We start from the raw sequence: 17,918 nt of genomic DNA on the forward strand, positions 1-17,918 counted from the left end.
TTAGTCTCATCCTGCCACTAGGCGGTAGCGACCATTTGACAAAGCAAAAAAACCGCCGCCAACCTAGAGCAAACAAGGCACATTGAGTGCATACCCAGGCACCAGACCTGACTAGTCCTCCACAACAAGTGTAGAGATTTATTTCACGCCAAAGACGCGACTTAAGTAAACAGCTGCGGAAAAAAAAAGCTAATAACATAAAGAAAATATGTAGTCCAGACCGGGCCCAAAAAGGGATCCCAACCCCAAGAAATACTAATCCAGGGGGAAGGAGATCCACAAACTGTCCATCGGGCCTGACCCAACTCCACTACAGCCACCGTCGGATCCTGCACATCGCCGCCTCGCCGCCTTTGCCAGAACGCCGTCAACGATATGTCATCTCCGACGCACAATGGAGAACTGCCATCCCAGATCGGAACCCAGCCCCGAAGAAACGCCATCTGCAACGCACCATGGAGAATCCGAGTTGGAGCACTCCAACCCAGATCGGGATCAGATGACCCAACCAAGATCGGGTCGCTCCGAGCCCCCTGCCACACCGCGCCGGACGCCTCATCGCTTAGCCGCCGCCAAACCTGTGCTCTAAGCCGCCGATTAGACCTTCGAAGAGAGTACCAGTACCAACCAACAGTCGCAGACTTCCCCTCCATCACCTCTCTGACTTCCACCGCAATCACCCGGATCGGAACTTGATCAAGGGACCCGGCCTCACGCCTGACCCACAGGGAGTCGACAATAGCCCGTCCGACGACGGCGTAAGGGCACGCCGCCGGACAGGGGGGAACCTGCGTTGAAACTCTCAGGCGCGTGCAAGCGCGTTCTCTTGTCTATATTTTATTTTGTTTATTGTTTAACTAGTTTTTATAAACACTAGTAATACTTTTATAAACACTTAAAGTAAAAAATTTAAAACACGAAAAAAAAAAATCAATCTTTTTTTCATTGCTCATAGTAGCACTTACTAATTTTTTTTAATATGGATTGAAATAAACGAACATTGAAACTGAATGGAAAAAAAATGGAAGTAAATCAAATTATGATTTTATTAGGAAACTTTAATATATTTTAGGACGTTTTTTTAATTGATATAAATTAAATGAGAAATTTTCGTTAAATAAAATTTCTTTTTTAATTTGATATGTCATATGATGGAGGATATTCCTGGAAAGAGAAATAGGTTGGATAAGTAAATCTAATAATTGAAATTAAAATTTAAGGTGTAATGAGCAAGTAGGGTGAACAAAGAAAATTATAGGGTGGAATAGCCTCACCCAATTTTTTCTTAGCAAACAAAACATAGAGGATATTCTAGCTTCTAAGAGCACCTTTAGCAAACTCTCTATTTTGGTTCCTTAGCTATTTTGGAGAGCATGTTTAGTTTTTTATCTATTTTAGCAGCTGTACCAGACTCCTAAAAGCATCTTTAGCAGACTCTCTATTTTGGCTCCTTAGCTATTTTGGAGAGCATGTTTAGCTTTTTATATATTTTAACAGTTGCACTAGACTCCTGAGTGGCTTTCTATTATAACTTTTAGCTATCTCGCTCCTAAATATAGAGAGCGAGATGAGGCTCTCTATAATTTATGACATTCATTTTGAGTTATTTTATGTAATTTTTAAATACATTTAAATTATTTAACTTTTCTTTAAAAAATAATATAAATTCAAAACTAACTATAATAGAGAGCACTGATGCAGACGCATTTCTAAAGTGGCTAGCCAAAATGACTTTTTAGCTATTTTGGCTAAAATTTGACTCAAAAATGACTAGCATTGCTAAAGATGCTCTAAGTGGCTCTCTATTATAACTTTTAGCTATATCGCTCCTAAATATAGAGAGCGGGATGAGGCTCTCTATAATTTATAACATTCATTTTAAGTTATTTTATGTAATTTATAAATATATTTAAACTATTTAATCTTCACTTAAAAAATAATATAAATTCAAAACTAGCTAAAATAGAGAGCATTAATGCAGATGTAATTCTAAAGTGGCTAGCTAAAATAACTTTTTAGCTACTTTAGCAAAAATTTGACTCAAAAATGGCTAGCATTGCTAAATATACTCTAAGATAACATCACTTAACTGAAAATCATTAACAAAACAATTGTAGACATATTAGATATCGAAGTCTGGAGATGATTGATTCAAATTTTGAATTTCAATTTTTATAAAAAGTGGTTAAGGCTTGAAATTTTCTACAATATAGGGAGTTCGAAAGCTGATGTGGTGAACGATTGTGATGGTCTTGTTTAACCTGAAGATTGGAAATGATCATTCGCAAAACTGAAGAAAATTCTTTAGAATGATGTGTAACTCGTAAAGTAAAATAGGAAGCAGACACCATGTTATTTGTTGGAAATCATTCTCATTTATTTTGCTCGATGAAGTAGGAAGTACATTAACCATTCAATAAAATCAAAACTATAATACACTATGCTCGATCCCATTAGTATGCATATATTTATATCCTTATTTTCGGATTATGCTAAAACCATACTAGCTTTCCCCTCTTCTCTTCCACACACAAAGTATTCGTAGCATGAACCGAGATGTTCACATATCCAAACAACCCCGCGTTCTATTAGCTTAATGGCCTCATCAGACAGCCTCACATTCAAATATTAAACCCTCCACCTAATTCGCATTAGGCCATACTCTCCTCATTGTCTTGGACGGCGAAGGCTTAACAACTTCACATCATCAAGAACAGGTCCACACAGGGAAGAGAAGTCATCACTCCTCATGGTGTAGAATGTGCTGAGGAACATGATCCGGGTGCGGTTAGAAACCGCCACGAACTTGAGCACAGCTCGCTTGAACCCGCCTTTGCCTTTGGACTCGTAAGGAACTTTCACTGTGTTCCTGCCCGCAAATGCCTCCACAATCATGGACCCTTCACACGAGTTGCTAGCATCTCCGACGGAGAATGTTAGCACGTAGGTCTTGCCGGGGATGGTGCGGACAACTTGTGCAATTGCGCTTTCTTTTCCTGCCACTAGTTCCACTGCCCGTTTGCCTTCGGGGACGGAGAAATGGTCCGAGTCTATGTACTTCACGGCTTTGAGAGACTCCACCATCCATCCTGGTAGAGGAGAGTGATCGTCTTCGATGTTGGGTGGGATGAGGACGCCCCATGATGTATTGGGAAACACGTATGGACCTTCTTCAAAACCAGCGTTTTTGAGCAAGTTCTCTGTACAGATAGATAATGAAGCATATCATTCACAGTCTAACAACATAATATACCTAACTGTACCAATCTGTCGACTACATACAAAGATTACTATCTAATTATCATAAAATGCGACTCTTAATGATTGCATAGCTGTGAAACTTAGGTTTGTGGGGATTGATTTCTATATTTATGAACAAGCCAGAGAGACAGGACAGCCCACAATTTTAATACAGAATGGGAAAGATATTTTGGCCCCAAAAGACACTGTGACCTAAATATTAGGCACTGCATGAGGCTCCATTTAACTCGTTGGTTTTGGTAGCCAGTTAGCCACAGCTGTGAGTGAGTGGTGGTTGGCCCCGAGTACATAATTGGACCATATAGTTTCAGACAATGACTCTGAAGTCGGTGAAATTAAACAAAAACAATTATAACATTTTGTCTGCAAAAAGAAAACAACAGTGATCCTAATAATTTTACCAATAGGCGCACTTTGCTGTATATAGACCTGCAACATTTTCCAATAATTGAACAAGAAACTAAGAAAGTGGTCCCTCAAGAGGACCCCAAGGGGTATTGATTTTCATCTTTTAAATTCAAACAAATCCAAAGTTGATCTTAGGAGAGACATCAGAATATCTCTCTGCCACTAGCTCCAAGTAATTACAGGATCCAATTAAAAACTCCCATGAGTCTTAATAATGTTAGGAACATCGAAATAAGATCTAGAACGAATTAAAATATGAACAAAACATGGTCACATAATTTAGTGAGTAAATTTGAGTGCACAGTGTAAAAGAACTTACTGTTGGTTGCTCGAGGAGGATACAAAGTTCGGATGGCAATTGAATCGATGAGAGGACCGCAAGCAGGGTCTTCCTCCACTCCGGGGTTATGCAAAACAAGCTCAATCTCTGGAAAATCAGCTTGGAATGCCCAAGCATATGAATCCCACCCATTGCTGCTATACACTGTCTGAATTGGTAGCACACCAGAGTCTGGTGCCACAGAGATGTTCAAACGCTCCTCTTGAGCACAAGTCCTGGCTGCACTAAATGTTATGGAGAAGTACAAACCCTTGGTCACTTTGATCCTCTGCTTAATTGAGGCCTCATTTCCAAGCCTAACTGCATAGGCACCCTCAGGCACAACCAGCAACATGTCCCCTTGCTTCTGGCCCGACTTGATGTACTCGACAAACCCGGAAATTTCCCACTTCGGTATGGCATAGCGGCCGATCACTTCTGTGCCCCTGATGTCCGAGGGCTTTGGGGCTAGCTCGAAATTCCCATTTTCAAGATAACCTGCATTCGGTATCAAAAATTGATATTAACACAAATATCAAGGCCTAACATTTGCAAGCAATATTGGTCGCTCATAAAAAAGAGAATACCCCAAAAACAATTATTGAAATTTCATACCATATTTGTCACTGTATATCAAACACCAAATAATTCCCTTTCAAAAAAAAAAAACACCAAATAATTCAAGCATGGTAGGAAACTATATATGTCATACAAATAACAACCAATTTTAATTAGCTCATAGTGTACTAATTATATGTGAGTCATTGTTGGCCACACATAGTTACTTCAATTTCTTTCATATGAAAATTTTCTAAGAGAATAATTGTCCTTCTGGAGGAATTTCTGCAATAATTAACCTGTGTATTACTGTTCTTTTACTTTTTTTTTTTTTGTTTTGAAAGAAGGACGTCAAACTTTTATTTGAACAAGATTCAATTCGTACACTGAGCAGCTAAGAAGCTACTTAGGCCTAGGGGAATAGGTGATAATAATAAATTTGAATATTTGATGTTATCACACTTTTGTACCTATCTACAGGGTACATTTGTCACCCATGTGAGTTTTCTGGGCGCCTCTGCAAAGCTACTTAAATATTGGGGCACCAGAATAATTAATCACAACGGTCCATTTATTTGCCTCCTTCTGGATCAAAATGGCTAGGATACTGGATACCTATAACAAAACCCTACTAGAGCAGAAAAGCTGATTCAAAAGCTGTGAAATCTGACAAGAGAATAGAGCAAATATATTTTTTGCTCGGCGGAGCTAAAAGATTGATGAAGAACATGAAGTGACCTCTATGCCCCTGATGAAATTCAAATTTTCAAGCACATAAATAACATGGTCAGTTTCACCAACCCAACTGCAAAATTTTGCAGACAGTTCAGCAGCAAAGGCTGAAAGACTGAACCGTTACTTTAGTGATCACACTTTCTATATGAGTATATAAACCTATGCATAAAGACGAGTTCATTTTGGTAATGTTTGACTCAAACCATAAGCCATGAACCATAAGACTAATACAACTATACAAGCAACACATATGTCAAACATTGAAGCTCTGAGCAGCTTCATAACCATGAAGCCAACGAACTAAAGGAGCAAGTTAAACTCGAAGAAATTACAGAACCACCGCATAAAAAATATAAAAAAAAGTAAATAAAAAAAGAGGTAATATTTGAACTGGGCTTTTCCTGAAACGTCTGAAAAATGCAATCTTTGATCTGGGTTTTTTTACAACCCAGTAAAAGATGCTATCTTTGATATGGGACTTGGATATATTATTTGCTTACCATCGATGAGGGACATAGATAGGTGGCAAGTGGAGCAGAGTAGCACAGCCAACAATAAGGCAACCCCTCTCATATTTGAAATATTTGAAACTCTTATCTTAAAAGGTTTCTGTTCTTTTCTTTGATGTGGAAGATGGGGTGAATGCAGAGTGTGGGATTTAAAGAGAGATGAGCACTGGTTTATATGCATGCCAACCTTGTAAAGAGTCCTCTGATTTGGGAGATATTGCGAATATGCCATTCTTCTGGCTCTATCTGCTCACATGGGATTTGGAAATGACGGATTTAGTCACTCTGGAACCAACAATCTGGGTTGTCTCACTCTCACTGGCTTTTGTTGGAAGACAAAAGCTGTTCGATCTCACATGGTTTCACTCTCCCTTGCCGTTGCAAAGCATGCACGCCCACGACACCATTGCTTCACTTTTCGTACCATGCTCTTCTCACCGATTGTTACAACCTAATCTCGTCATTTCACAAATTCGAGGTGAATTCTAAAATTTCATGATAAAGAATCTCATGCGAGATATTTCATTAAACAAAACAATTTAGCTTTTAATTTCACTCTCTTTGTATCAATACAGAAATTCATCCAAATCGTTGCATATTTCAATAGTTGAGCAAAAGTTCGAGTTAGATGAATTCATTAATCAGAAAACCTATAAAATCTGTTAGACTTTGATAAAACTTTTCTCATGTTGCCGAACCTTTTAGCAATAAAACATTTTCCACAAGAAGAAGCTGAATCTAGGTGTTCAATTATTACTTAAATATTCTATTGGTTTGTTAAAAGATTGAGCAATGCATGTGGAGTGATGGAGAGAATTATGGCAACTTATGCTCTAAAATCTCGTTATTGTTGTAATATAATGAGAGTACTTGAGTGAATCAGCTTGTTAAGTTTTTATTACCAGAATATTTAATAGAACTCTGATCTCCAAAAGGGCAGTTATAATTTGTTAAGATTCCATGGTCTGTCATTCTGGTACTTGGAGATTGAGCTCTCCATGTGTTTTATGTCCCTTTTTAGTTGTTCTTATGCATGATAGAGCTTCAAAGATGGTCAAGCTAACTAGGTGAATATTTGAGATCACAATTATCATTTATTAAATAGATTATGATTTATGTGCGATCCTTCCAACTGACCATGCATATTGCTTTTTGGTGTTTAGATTTATTTAATTGAGATAATGATGTTGGTTATACACCAAAACCAACTCTCAAACATACTTTCACATGATCTGTTATGCTAATCAATGTCAGAATCAAACAGCATAATTTTTTTTTTTTTTTTTTAAATAAACAGCATAATTCTAGTACAAACTAAGAGCATCTCCAACAGTGATAGCTATCTTCATAGCTAAAAGTAGCTAAAATTAGAATATAGCTAATTGAATATTGAGTTATGCTCCAGCAGAATACCTAAATCTCAAGTTAAATTTAACTTTTAGTTAAATTTCTCTTTTCTCTAGCTAAATATAGCTAGGTCTTTTAGCTAAAGCTAAATTTAGCTTTTGTTTAGGTAGTCTGCTGGAGATCAAACTTAGTCTAAAATTAGTTAAATTTCAATTTTTTTTTGAAATAAGTATTCTGTTGGAGATGCTCTAAGTATAAATGTAAAAAACCCTATCAGAGTACGTTTATCGAAAAATATGAGAGCTCTCGCTCTCTCCTCTTGGCGGCGGCTAACCCTAGGGTTTCGCCGGCCGGTATTCTTGGATTGCGACGTCGGCGTCCGTAGTCCCTGGCTGTCGAGTCTCTTGGACTCGAGAATCTCTCCTCTTCAACCTTCGAGTTGCTGCACCCTATTCTCGTCGTTTTGGCGATAGGTTTCACCCCATTCGGGTTTCTCTCGTGCTACTGTGGCTGCAATCGGTTTCAATGATGGTGGTGAAGGACAGCGCTGTGATCTGGTGGATCCTAACCAAACTTGGGATCCGGGTTCGATCAGCACTGCGTTCGGATCCTTGGTCTTGCCAATGCAATTGGCTTCCGGTGGGAGGTCTTTTCCTATTGCGTTTTACCAGGAAGAGTTTCGGGTCAGATCCATTCGTGGGCGACTGAAGGCGGTGGTGGGCGACCCCGTAGGGAGGGAGACGGCGACACGGCGTCTGGGTCCTCTCCGGCGAGGGTTGGAGGCGTTGCGATTCTGGTATCGTCTGCGGATCGACTCGAAGATGTCCTGGTCCTTCGCTCGACTGCTCATCCCAGATCGATCTCTTCAATCAGTATCGGCGGAGCGACGAGTTGATTCAAGAAGGAACGGCGGGGTGGCTGTTCAGATTGGTGATGGTTGGGTGCCCAGTTGTATGGGTGGCTTGAGCGTTTTCGACTGGGTGCCCAGTTGCCTGGGAGCACAGAGCATCCCTTCTTGGGCTTGGGCCCTTTTTCCTGCATCAGGTTCAACTTTGACTTCGGGTCGGATATGGATCCGCATTTGGGACCCAGGTGGTACCCTAATTCGGATCTTGGATCCGAAACAGCTGCTCATATTGTTCTGGTATTGGTTATGGTTCTGGTTCTTGAGTTCGTCTGCCAACATCCGAGTTTTTGACACCCTCGGTTGCTTTCGATCTCTTGGTGAGCGAATCACCTCTCCTAGGTGGTCATATCCTCGGCTACAATTACAGTTACTCTTCTATTTACACTGCTTTAGTGACATATGCAGTGCAGCGATGCCTTATGGCATCAAGTCACATGGTTACTTGGTTACCTTTAATCTCGATGCGATTGTGCATCTAGTTATGCATTATTTTTACTTTATAATAGATGCGTCTGTGCATCTCGTTATGTTTTACTGCTTTCTTTCGATGCTTTATGCATCGCTCCATGTACTCCTCAACTTCACTTAATATAGTTTGTCGTCCTTCTTTCAAAAAAAAAAAAAAGTAATAAAAAGATTCTCGAAACCTAACTTCATAAAATTATTTTGTCTAGTTTCTTAATTTCTTTTCGGTATAAATGAGGCTTGTCTTGTCTCGAACTATAACTTCACAAAGCTAAGAGCAACTAGTCTTATCAACAGCACGAATCTCAATAATCATCGGTATCGTTATCTCAATTTTACGGGTAAAAGAAGTAATTCATAAGTTATAGAATTGACTTGTATTATTACCGTTTTGAGAATAAAACGGTTACCCTTAGACTTGGATGATGTACGATTTGATTATTACACTACATTCGAGTAGGGGAGGGCAGAAACCGAACCGGGGGAGCAAAACCGGCCGAACCGGGCCGGAAAAATGGTGGCGGTTACCGAACCGGAAAAAGCAGTGCAAAAATATTCAGATTTCGAACCGGACCGGATTGAACCGGGTCGGAACCGGGTTAATTATCAGAACCGACCGCAAAAAACCGAACCGGTATATTTATTATATTTATATATATTTTTATTAGTTTTCTTATGTGTCAATTTATGATTGGTGGACATTTGGTTGCATGTAGAACACCCGCACCCGATCACTCCTAAACCTAAGTAACCTAAACCTAAACCGAGTGCGATCTCATTCAGTCTCCACTCTCAGTCTCTCACACTCGGCCTCCCATCTCATTCTCTCTCTCTCTCTTGACTCCACACCGAGCCCGACTGCACACAGCCGCAACGACCGCCACAACGCTTCACTCCGAGCCCGACTGCACACCGCCGCAACGACCGCCCGCCGATGTTCACGCCGAGCTCGATCTTGCTGCAGACGCTGCTGGCTGCCCGCCGATGTTCACGCCGAGCCCGATCTTGCTGCAGAACACTGCTGGCAGCCCGTTGATCTTCACGTCGAGCCCGATCTAGCTGCAGAAAGTTGTTTGCTGCCCGCCGATCTTTACGCCGAGCCCGACCAAAACTTTCTGGACTTGTGGTTAACTGGTTGTTATGAACTTTGCTCTATGGTTTATGAGTTTGTCGGATTTTTCTGCCTTTTTTCCTTCTAGGACTTTATGAAACTGTGTATTGAACTGCATTTTTTCCTCTTTATGCTTGTTGTAATTGTATTGAGCATTTCATGGGCAGGTTGTGTTTATGCTTGTTTTGCATGGATTTGTAATTGGGCCGTGAATACTGAATAAATAAATAAAAGCTCATTTAGAACCGAACCCGACCCGGGCCGAACTGAAAATTCGGGTCACCGAATATTCCGGCCCAGCCCATTTAGAAACAGTTGTCGGTCCAAATTTAGGCCCAACCGAGGACTCCGGGTCGAAGTCGGGTTCGGCCCAAAACCGAGCCGGGCCGACCCGAGCCCAGCCCTACATTCGAGGCACCATCCGCCTGTATAATTAAGGAAAAGATCGATATAACCCTATGACCACCGCAACTACCACTGTTCAGGTGCCGGAAAAATCCAAGGGAACATATCACGCGGGAGGTGGTACGGTGATTAGGGGGCTGAGCGGAGTGGGACCCACAAAAGGAAGGGGCCAAGGTCAGATCCTAAATCCCTAGCCGACCCCAATCCAACACACAGAGGATAAATATAGCAGCACCCCATGATCCCTGGCCGGTTTCTGGGCTTGACATAAGAGAAACATGTGGGCCTTTTCTACCCTCTATAAAATTAAGTAATTTAACTCTGCCGAAGTGAAGTGGGCCGGGTTTGATTCTCAGCCTCATCCACAGTGATCGGTCGCATGTGGACGACCGAGAGTAGGGCGGATATCGAGGGACGCCTGTCTTTTCCATTTTTGGATTTTTCTCAACTCTCACTGGCCAAATTTTCATGATTGACCACCAACCATTTAATTTTCTTGTTTTAGTGCTTCATACAAGGGAAAAGATTTGGCCATTTGCTTCTGGATTTCATTCCTAAAAATTAGGTACTTCTCTCCTTCTGTCGTAATTATCTTCATCAAATAATAATAATACTAATAATATAAACAACAGGGCCGACGCTGATTTCAAAAAATAAAAATCATTAAAATTACAAAGAAAAAAGTGAATTTGGTCGAGTAAGTGAAACTCTGGGAGCCTGAAAGTTTTAACATCTTGACATTTATTTTATATGTCAAATCATTCTATAAACATCGGACTTACTGAACATGGGAGGTGCATGTTAACTGGTTTGCTAACCAATTGCAGCCCTAACGTTGGCAAGTAACAATGAATTTGATCATAAGCCAAATTTTTGATGGTATAGGAGATGATGTACCACCAACGGTACTCGTATACCAACTTTTTAATGTCAATACAAGTGAAAAATAACTGAACTTGTCACATGCATACAGGTCATTTCATCAATCTTTATTATTATTATTATTTTTTTTTTATAGATTTGGAATTGCACAAACGTGAACTTAGAATTTAGCTTTTAAATCTTAAATAATCAATAAAGAAATAATGATTTTGTTAACAATAAGATGACGCCATAGTTTATCATGAATTAATATTAAAAATTTAATAAACAATCTCGTGCTCGTAATATTGCTTAGATTGTCAAACATCATTCACCTCTCAAATTAATACGACAAGAACAAGCAGCTAGTTAGTTCGAGCTCATATTATTACTTAGATTATCATACATCAATCATTCACCTCTCTAGTACGGCAAAAACTTCCTCCGCCCTTAATTGGCCGAGATAAGTATAACTGGTTGGCATCTGCTTGTCAACATCGATGTTGACGCTAGGTCGATATGAAAGTCATTTATCGAACCCTATCCAAACCCTAATTCATTCCTAAACAGTACGAAATAATATCGAAGGTAGCTTATGGATAGGATGAGGTTTTGTGACTCGAGTTAACAGCTCTTCGATCGATTGCCACAATGATGAACAATTAATTAGTCTTAATGTAGTTATAACGAGGTGACGGAAAGTGTGAACACGAACAAGCTAGGTCGTCTAAATGTGTCCAAAAATTCCATTTTAAGATTTAGCTGCTTTCTCTGGTGGTATATGAGACAAGCACATGAAGCAGGAACTGGGAACTTCCACCCTTGAATGAAAAGCCAAATTATCTTTAATTTGCACCTAACAGATTGACATTGAAGCACACAACCCTAACCTATTCGATGAATCTCACATTTCTCACATAATAAAACATGCATCACCCTTTTTCCAAAAGGACAGCTACTCCAGTGTCCTTTTGGGTCCTCCGGAGCCAAACTCATGATGATTGATTCACTGTCGTTGTCAAGTCGTCGTCATACTCTCATCAGGTAGCGGCAAACTTTGTATCTTATGCTCGATTCCTTAGTATGTAGAAGGTCTCGTTTCATCACTATTCACCAGAGTTTCAGGTGACTATATATAGCATATTTCTTGTTCTTTCTGGTTAAGCATGCAGGAACTAGAAGAAGAAAACGAAGATGGAGTTTCTAGGGCTCGTGCATGGTTTGAAGTACGTGAAGTTGATCGAGGAGAGGAATAGGAGGTGGTGAGAAGTGATGTATCACATACATGAAAAACATTAATTTTCATGGTCTTAAAATCGTATGCGGATGCATATTCGGGCTTCTGTCATCGAAGTACATATGGATATGGTTGATTTGTGGCTCTGTGATTTGGTCTGGATACATTTTCAGGTTTAAATTGAATATATCGATGCATTTTCTTTAGGTTACAATGGTAAAGCCGAAAAGGACATGCTAACCTATGCTTTTCGAAGGGACAGATCGGATGGCGGCCGAACTCTCCACGTGGCGGCATTTAATAACCTTGTCTCCTGATGGGAGCCTGATGCAGACTAATTCTTTGGCAAGCAAATACTGAAATACGTACCCTAAACGAATACTGAAATACGTACCCTAAACGAATATTTAGAACTAAAGAGAGAACAATCATATTTATTAGTTATTAGGTAATAGAACATGAGATTCAGACAACAATAATTACATTAAACATATACATTAAGGGCACATTTACTTACTTGGAATGGAAGAGAATGATTGCAGGGTAAAAATATTCATGCGTTTACTAACACATAAAAGAATCGGAATGATTCCGGGTACAAGTATTCATACGTTTACTAACACATAAAGGAATCGAAATGGGTGTAGGTCTCACCTCCTTATAAGGAATCGATTCCTAAATACTCATGAATTTGATTACGAAGGGGGGAGATGAGTTTAGGAATCAACTCATCCGGAATCAATACCGATTCATTTATTCTCCAATTCCAGTTGTTTCCGATTCATCATTATTTTTCATTTCAAATAAATAAACGTGCTATAAGGGTGCGGCTATTGTCACCCTACTAACTACTTTGTTTACCCTATAAGTTTTTAGTTTATTGAAAGACTAAAATACATTAATATAAAATTACAATAAAGGACAATATCTTATTAAAAATTACAATTTTTTTTTATTACACCCTACAAAACACATACTTAAATTTCAATCTTAACATCTTCATACATCGTTAAACCCTAAATTGTCTTTCTTAGCAATCGTTATCTACAATCGTTCTCATGTTGTGCTCTTTTATGCCTTAAAATATATCATGTTAACGCTGATGGAGTCTAAAAACACCTATTTGTAGCTTGAAAATGAGGTAATTGCGTTTTTTTTTCTTTCATATTTCTTTCTTTATGAGACTGATTGACAGAGAGACACGAGGAGAAAGCCAAAAAAAAAAAACTAAGAGAGACGTGGAGGAAGCCAAATAGAAAAAGAATTCAGTTAAATCTTACATTGGAAAAGGGTATTTTTGGTACTGCAAATGGGTGAACAAAGTAAACTTATAATTAAGAAAATATATGTTGGGTGATAAGAGAATATAGGGTGAACAAAGTAGTTAGTAGGGTGGCAATAGCTGCACCCATACACTAATTACAGTTCATCAAAATATACACTAAACATATTACATATTATGAAAAGATTGTTCTCTTTACAGAGTATGATGTACAATTAATATGCTTGGCCGGTCATATAACAGGTTAATTTGATGGAATATTGCCCTTTTATGGTCAGTCATACCATTAATAACTTTTTAAATAGCCTGGTTTACATCCGGTGCATTATCAGATGCATTATTGCATCTAGTCGTATCTTTGTTAGGGTTTATTTTCGATACCTTTTGGTATCGTGTTTTATTTTTGTCTTTCTCATTCTTGATGGAGGTTCTACATCTGTCCACTAATCTTTCTTATTATTGATAGAGTTGTCATTTCCTCTAAAATAAAAAATAAAATACATATGCAAAACTGATCTTGGGTTTAATTGGGTAAGAAGAAGGGAAAAAAAAAGAGCTATCAATATATTGAAGACAGAGACAAGGATCTTGTACATCGATTCTGAATTTAATTTTTCATAAAATTAAGCAACTTCACATATGAAGTGAATCTGCAATGGATCACATCAAATCTAAGCTAGCTAGCCACCAGGTTGTTTTTAATCTACAACGATACAGATGCGACACAACCCCACTTTTGATCAATGACTTGAAATATTGGACCTGCCAAAATGTTTTCATCACACCAATTGTTCTTCGAATCCTAATTTATATAATTGATCATTTGATCCAATACATGTTAATATAATTAAGACTCTTTTTTTTTTTTTTTTTTTTTGAAAATAAGACTTTTAGCAAGTGGGAAAAATCGGTTTTCGCCGCATTGTCTACAAAAGGCAGCTCATGGTGATATTGACAAAAGAGAGAGATCAGATAGGGAAAAACCCTGGTGAAGATCCGAGCTAGGGGACAATGAGGAGGATAGATTATTAATATAGCAATATCAGTCTTCAATCAAAGCATGCAGGGGGCTCATGCTATCACATGGAATGTTGAACAGTTGATAGAATTTTCAGTAGATCCTATTGATCTTTCGTTATCCCTCGAGAATTTGTGACAAAATACGGACTTTTAATTCTGACCCGGTGCTATCCATAAGGTGAACATCTGGAATCGTAATATTACAGCACTGATATGATCAAGGTCTGTATATCAAGGAAGGTAAATAGGTCATTAGCTGAATCTCGCTTTCGGTTCCATCATCGTCGGTTCCGGCACCACCCATCACATCATGGATCGACTGACTTTTCGATGGATTTGTGAATACAATACTGTTGGTTAAGACAGCAGAGTAAAGTTGGTACTTAATTGTTTGGAGAAGAAACAAGGAGGGGCGTGGGCACATGCACATATTTATGAAGACATAATAATGTATAATTGAGCTAGGGGCTTTGTGGATGTAGATCGATCGAGGATTCTGTTGAAAGGGATGAGAATTCGGATTGACTAGCTAGTATACATGAAAGCGAAGTCTGAGCCACCAGTTTATGTAAGTGGGCAGCAACTGTCTTTTCTAAACAGCTCCATTGAAAGAAATATTTAGCTAAATGTTTACCATCTATTATCTAATATATAAACATATATTTGTCTGTTTTCAAATAATGGAGTTCTCCAGCGCCTTCTCCCTCCTTTGGGGAGAATAAGTCAATAAACGCACCACAAGATGAGAAGGAAACATACCATACGCTGATGGTAAAACGATGACTATGCATAAAGGGCTATTAGCAGCTTTGGTGGTGGCACACGGGGAACTGTAGCTTGTTTAGGGTCAAAAGATTTCAACTTTGAAACCTCATTCACTGTAATGGAGAGAAATATCAATGTACAAATTAGGTCTTGGTAGAAACGTACATTCTGTGTTAAAAGATTAACATTAATTTAATGTTAACTTTTCTTGTTTGGTAAGGCAAAAATTCCAGGCCTGCTAGGGATTCTTAAGGGTCCGATTTTGTGGAATCAGCGCTACTCCTAGGCGACCAACTAAAATTGATATTTATACATATATAGAAACTGATAGAGAGCATCCAGGAGGACTGGTACTGGGCCAGTAATTGGGCCCTGTTTAGGAAAGTAAAGATCAGGCCGAATTCTATATAAATCATTACATGCAGTAAATAATTGTAGGAAGAGAGTGGTGGAATCATGATGAACTACAAGACAAAGTGGTGACTGGTGAGTTTGATTGCTTGATCCATCCAGCAACCTGGCTTTCTGACTTTTGCAAACACAATAATTTAACATGTAAATTATACGAATATTCTATGAAATTATACATATATAAAAGATGAGTTAACTATTCATTCTGCGTTACTGTTCATTCGAGGGGAAAAAGATGATTCAGTCCTCATTTGAATTTTTTTTACGCCTCCGCCATTGACCCATTTTTTCCTCCCTTCTGCCCCCGCCAGACCCATTTTTTTGCTCTCTCTTCTTCCTCTAGCTTCCTAAACCGCCTCCTTGACTCTCTCAGACGACTACCTCCTCAACTGCTGCTCTTCCTCCAATGCCACCTTCTTCAACCACTTATTCATCGGAGATTTCAATTCCAGGTCGGGTTTTGTCTCCACAGGCCGGTCTATTTCAGTCACCAACAACAAAGTCCCACCTCCAAACTCACCCTCTCCTTACCACACAGCAAGAGTTTTCACTACTGCTTCAAGCTATAGCTTAAGCATCAAGAAAATCGGAACTCACTTGGTAAGTTTTCATTCCTCACCGTTTTCGGCTCAGGGTTTTGATTTGGTTGAAAACCCTTTGTTTTCTTTGGTAAAAACAGTTGTGGGTTTTAATTTTCTTGGCTATTGCTTATGTATATGCCCCTCCAACACAGCCAAACATTCATGAAAACAACCCCCTTCTTCCCTCCTCCAAACCCTAATTGTAGTATCCTCTGATCCACTGAAAATCAACTTCTCGATGGCCACTAAACACAGAACTGAAAAATGGTGGCCCTGTAAAAACCCACCATGGTTAAATCTGTGGGTCAGTTTCTCCTTCTCCCAGAAACTAATGGTTCCGTCTGCAGAACCAGAGTAGAGGAAGCAAGAGTTGGATGATGTGTTTAAGGCTCTGGCTTTTACAGGGTAGTTGGAATTTGGGAATTGGGATTTGAGAGTCATGGTGAGAGTGTGAGAGTTTCCTCTGAAAACCCTTCTCCAGAGTTTGACAGAACCATCTGAGGAGCAAGTGAAAACGCACCCATCATCTTGGTTCACCACCATTGCATTCACATTGTCTTCATATGCCACAAATGAGTCCACACAGTGATTGGTTATAAGCCGCCATGCTTTGACTGTTCTGTCATGGGAGCCAGTATACAACAGAGTCAACAGACCATCGGTTTTATAATATGCCAAGCAGGAAATGCATTCTTTGTGTTGCTGTTTGGTGTTTGTAAATCTTGAAAATAAAGGGAAAGAGCTTGTTTTGGGGAGAGAAGAAACCTTTTTGGACTTGAAATTGTGATCTGTGACCGTGAAGTTCCACATTCGGATTTTGTGGTCTTTGTGTGAGGTGAAAAGCATATTACCATGAGTTGCAATAGCTCGTACTTCACCTGAAGTCGCATTGAGACAACCGTATTCAATGTGGTCTGGTTGTCTCCACACACGAACTCGGGTACTCTCTGAGCCAGTGAAGACTACTCCTTGCTGCTTTGAGACTGCAATGGAGGAGATGGAGCCTTCGCGGCGATAGAGGGAGGCAATGCAGTGGTAAAGGAGTGAAGGGGATGGGGTTTGGTGAGGGGAGAGGGTCCATGGGGACTCTGGGCTTGGGGGTGGCATTAGTGTCAGCATTGTGGTTGTGTGGGGGCTTGAAGACAATGAAGGACCGAATTGGAGATCTTCATCATCACACACTTCGTGATTGGTGTTGATATTGGGGAGGTCAGTGGGTGATTCTATTAAATTATTTCTGTCGATATCTACGAAGCGAAACAGAGAATTCCTGCGATAGAATTCCAATTCCATGCTTGAATACGAACTGTTTACAAGGAAGGTGATGTATGTGTTTTGAAGCTGTGCTAAGAAGGAGAAGCACTAGTTAAGCAACTGTACAATATGCATTAGCTAGTTTGGTGGTTTCAAGATTAAATCTTTTATATTTAAGGATAGTTTGATATAGCAATCTGTTAGGTAGATTCATACTTCCAATCTTAATCTTTCTTCCAACCCCACCTTCCCTTTGCCTGGAAAAATTAATACAGCCGTTCGAAGGCCTTAAAAGAAGAATATATAGAGTAGGCAGACATACTAATAGTCAGCAATTTTTGCTGGTGTGTTTTGATTGCTACATATGTAGTGGCTGCAGCGACTGTTGTTGGGAAAATTCGATGAGGTAGAACTCTACTTAATGTGGTCATTTTTGTTTCCATCTTCAACTAATTATTCTCATTGACTAAAAAAGAAGAAGA

General features: G+C 39.4%; 2 protein-coding genes across 2 annotated transcripts; both read right to left on the reverse strand.

Moving 5' to 3' along the window:
* Positions 1-2,352: 2,352 nt before the first annotated feature.
* LOC133736229 (BIIDXI-like protein At5g11420) lies at positions 2,353-6,037 on the reverse strand. Its single transcript, XM_062163670.1, has 3 exons — positions 5,782-6,037; positions 3,989-4,486; positions 2,353-3,200 (listed from the first exon to the last, which is right to left on the reverse strand). Exons 1-3 carry the CDS (start codon positions 6,020-6,022, stop codon positions 2,668-2,670), a joined length of 1,272 nt encoding a protein of 423 aa, XP_062019654.1. The 5' UTR covers positions 6,023-6,037; the 3' UTR covers positions 2,353-2,667.
* A 9,084-nt stretch (positions 6,038-15,121) lies between these two features.
* Positions 15,122-17,841, reverse strand: LOC133738355 (protein JINGUBANG-like). Its single transcript, XM_062165886.1, has one exon. It carries the CDS (start codon positions 17,473-17,475, stop codon positions 16,303-16,305), a length of 1,173 nt encoding a protein of 390 aa, XP_062021870.1. The 5' UTR covers positions 17,476-17,841; the 3' UTR covers positions 15,122-16,302.
* Positions 17,842-17,918: the final 77 nt, after the last annotated feature.

Source organism: Rosa rugosa, chromosome 3 (assembly GCF_958449725.1).
Source record: "Rosa rugosa chromosome 3, drRosRugo1.1, whole genome shotgun sequence".
Classification (NCBI taxonomy): Eukaryota; Viridiplantae; Streptophyta; class Magnoliopsida; order Rosales; family Rosaceae; genus Rosa; species Rosa rugosa.

Excerpts from the sequence above, each read along its gene's own strand:
- LOC133736229 (XM_062163670.1), bottom strand. The coding sequence starts at position 6,022 with ATGGCATATTCGCAATATCTCCCAAATCAGAGGACTCTTTACAAGGTT. Across the intron at positions 4,487-5,781 it reads ATCTATGTCCCTCATCGATG|GTTATCTTGAAAATGGGAAT; the intron begins GTAAGCAAATAA and ends TACCGAATGCAG. Across the intron at positions 3,201-3,988 it reads TCCTCCTCGAGCAACCAACA|AGAACTTGCTCAAAAACGCT; the intron begins GTAAGTTCTTTT and ends CTATCTGTACAG.
- LOC133738355 (XM_062165886.1), bottom strand. The coding sequence starts at position 17,475 with ATGGAATTGGAATTCTATCGCAGGAATTCTCTGTTTCGCTTCGTAGAT.